The 1,703-nt window shown below is 38.2% G+C and overlaps 1 protein-coding gene across 1 annotated transcript in view; it reads left to right on the top strand.

Annotated features, from left to right (window-relative positions):
• ZC3H7A (zinc finger CCCH-type containing 7A) overlaps nucleotides 1-1,703 on the top strand; it is a 50,848-nt gene that overhangs the window by 22,282 nt on the left and 26,863 nt on the right. Inside the window, exons 5-6 of the mRNA XM_012647544.1 lie at nucleotides 62-220; nucleotides 451-531. Coding sequence (XP_012502998.1) covers nucleotides 62-220; nucleotides 451-531 — 240 coding nt within the window. The remainder of the gene's footprint in view (nucleotides 1-61; nucleotides 221-450; nucleotides 532-1,703) is intronic.

Raw genomic sequence — 1,703 nt, 5'->3', positions numbered from 1 at the left:
AAAAAAAAAAAAGAAGTGAATTGTTTGATTGCTAACTTTATTCTTTGATCTCACGCACCAGGGTTTCCATGATAAAGTTTTAGAAGATTGCAATACAGTCCTCAGCTTAAATGCCAGTAACTGCAAAGCTCTGTATCGGAAATCTAAGGCTTTAAGTGATTTAGGAAGATACAAAGAGGCTTACGATGCTGTAGCAAAGTGCTCCTTGGCAGTGCCACAGGTATGGAATTTATATTTTAGTTCGTTTGTTTACATCATAACCATTTAGCATTCCCATATGGAGAAATGGCATTTAAAGAGTTAAATTTTTCATCCACCCTTCAACCTGCTTCAGTTGGGTATAACTGCTATCAAAGCAAATGTCTCGCCAGGAAATGTCACTGTTTTGTCTCTTCTTCAACAGTTAGTAAATATAGTCCTCCATTAATCGTACCTACTTATCTTTTTCAGGATGAACATGTAATAAAACTAACTCAAGAACTAGCTCAGAAACTGGGATTTAAAATAAGAAAAGCATATGTTAGAGCTGAGGTAAGGTGGCATTCTCTTCATAAGGTATTTTCATTTTGTTTCGTAACTTGGAGTCAGTTCTGTTTTTAGTTATTAGGTCATTAAATATGAAATGTCCGATCTCAAATCAAAAGTGTAGTTTATTATATCTCAAACAAGAAGCAGTACAATTAATCAAAGGATGCACCTAAACCGTCAACACAGTTTTGCCATCTTAATGGTAGCTTGTTTATGCCAGCAGCAGAGAAGCTTGGAGAACGAGTGGCAATGAAATGACAAAAGGTGTTTTCCACAGTTTGTTGAGAATTGAATATTTTTCCTTGCAAGAAGTGGCCCAAAGCCTGGAAGAAGTGGTAGTCACTTGGTGCAAGGTCTAGTGAATACAGTGGATGACAGAGAGTTTCCAAGTCCAGCTTCTGTAGTTTGAACAGCATTGTTTATGTGACATATGGTCAAGTGTTTTCTTGCAAGAGGATTGGCCTGTCTCTGTTGACCAATCTCAGCTACTTAATCATGAGCATCCTCATCATTTCATCGAGCTGGTTGCAGTAGATATCCACTGTAATCGATTGACCAGGTGTCATGAAGCCGTAGTGGATAATACCAACGCTGGACCACCAAAAAGACACCATCAGCTTTTTGTGATGACTGTTCGGTTTTGGACTGTGTTTCGGCACATCATCTTTATCTAACCATTGTGCCGAACGCTTGGGATTGTCAAAAAGAATCCATTTTTCATCACGTGTAACAATGCAGTGTAGACATGGTTTGCTTTTATGTCGCAGTAGCAAAGAAAGGCAAGCTTTGAGGTGATGTCTCTTCTGATGCTTGTTTAATTCATGCAGAACCCATCTATCCAGCTTTTTTACCTTGCCCATTTGTTTCAAATGGTCCAATATTGTTGAAATAGTAATGTCAAACCTTGCTGCTAATTCACACGTAGGTTGAGATGGATTTACTTCCATTACAGCTTTTGGCTCATCATTATCCACCTCAGTTTCAGGTCTCCCACGTGGCTCATTTTCAAGATTAAAATCACCAAAATGGAACTTCTGAAACCATCAACGTACTGTGTGTTCGTTAGCCACATCCTTCCCAAACACTTCATTGATATTTTGAGCTGTCTGTGCTACATTGGTTCCCCCACGGAACTCATATTTGAAAATAAGACGAATTTTTTTTTTTTTTTTTTT

This window comes from Propithecus coquereli, unplaced genomic scaffold (genome assembly GCF_000956105.1).
Source record: "Propithecus coquereli isolate 6110/MARCELLA unplaced genomic scaffold, Pcoq_1.0 Scaffold27, whole genome shotgun sequence".
Lineage (NCBI taxonomy): Eukaryota > Metazoa > Chordata > Mammalia > Primates > Indriidae > Propithecus > Propithecus coquereli.
Note: the sequence above shows the minus strand (reverse complement) of the source record. Positions and strands in the feature narration are given on the sequence as shown.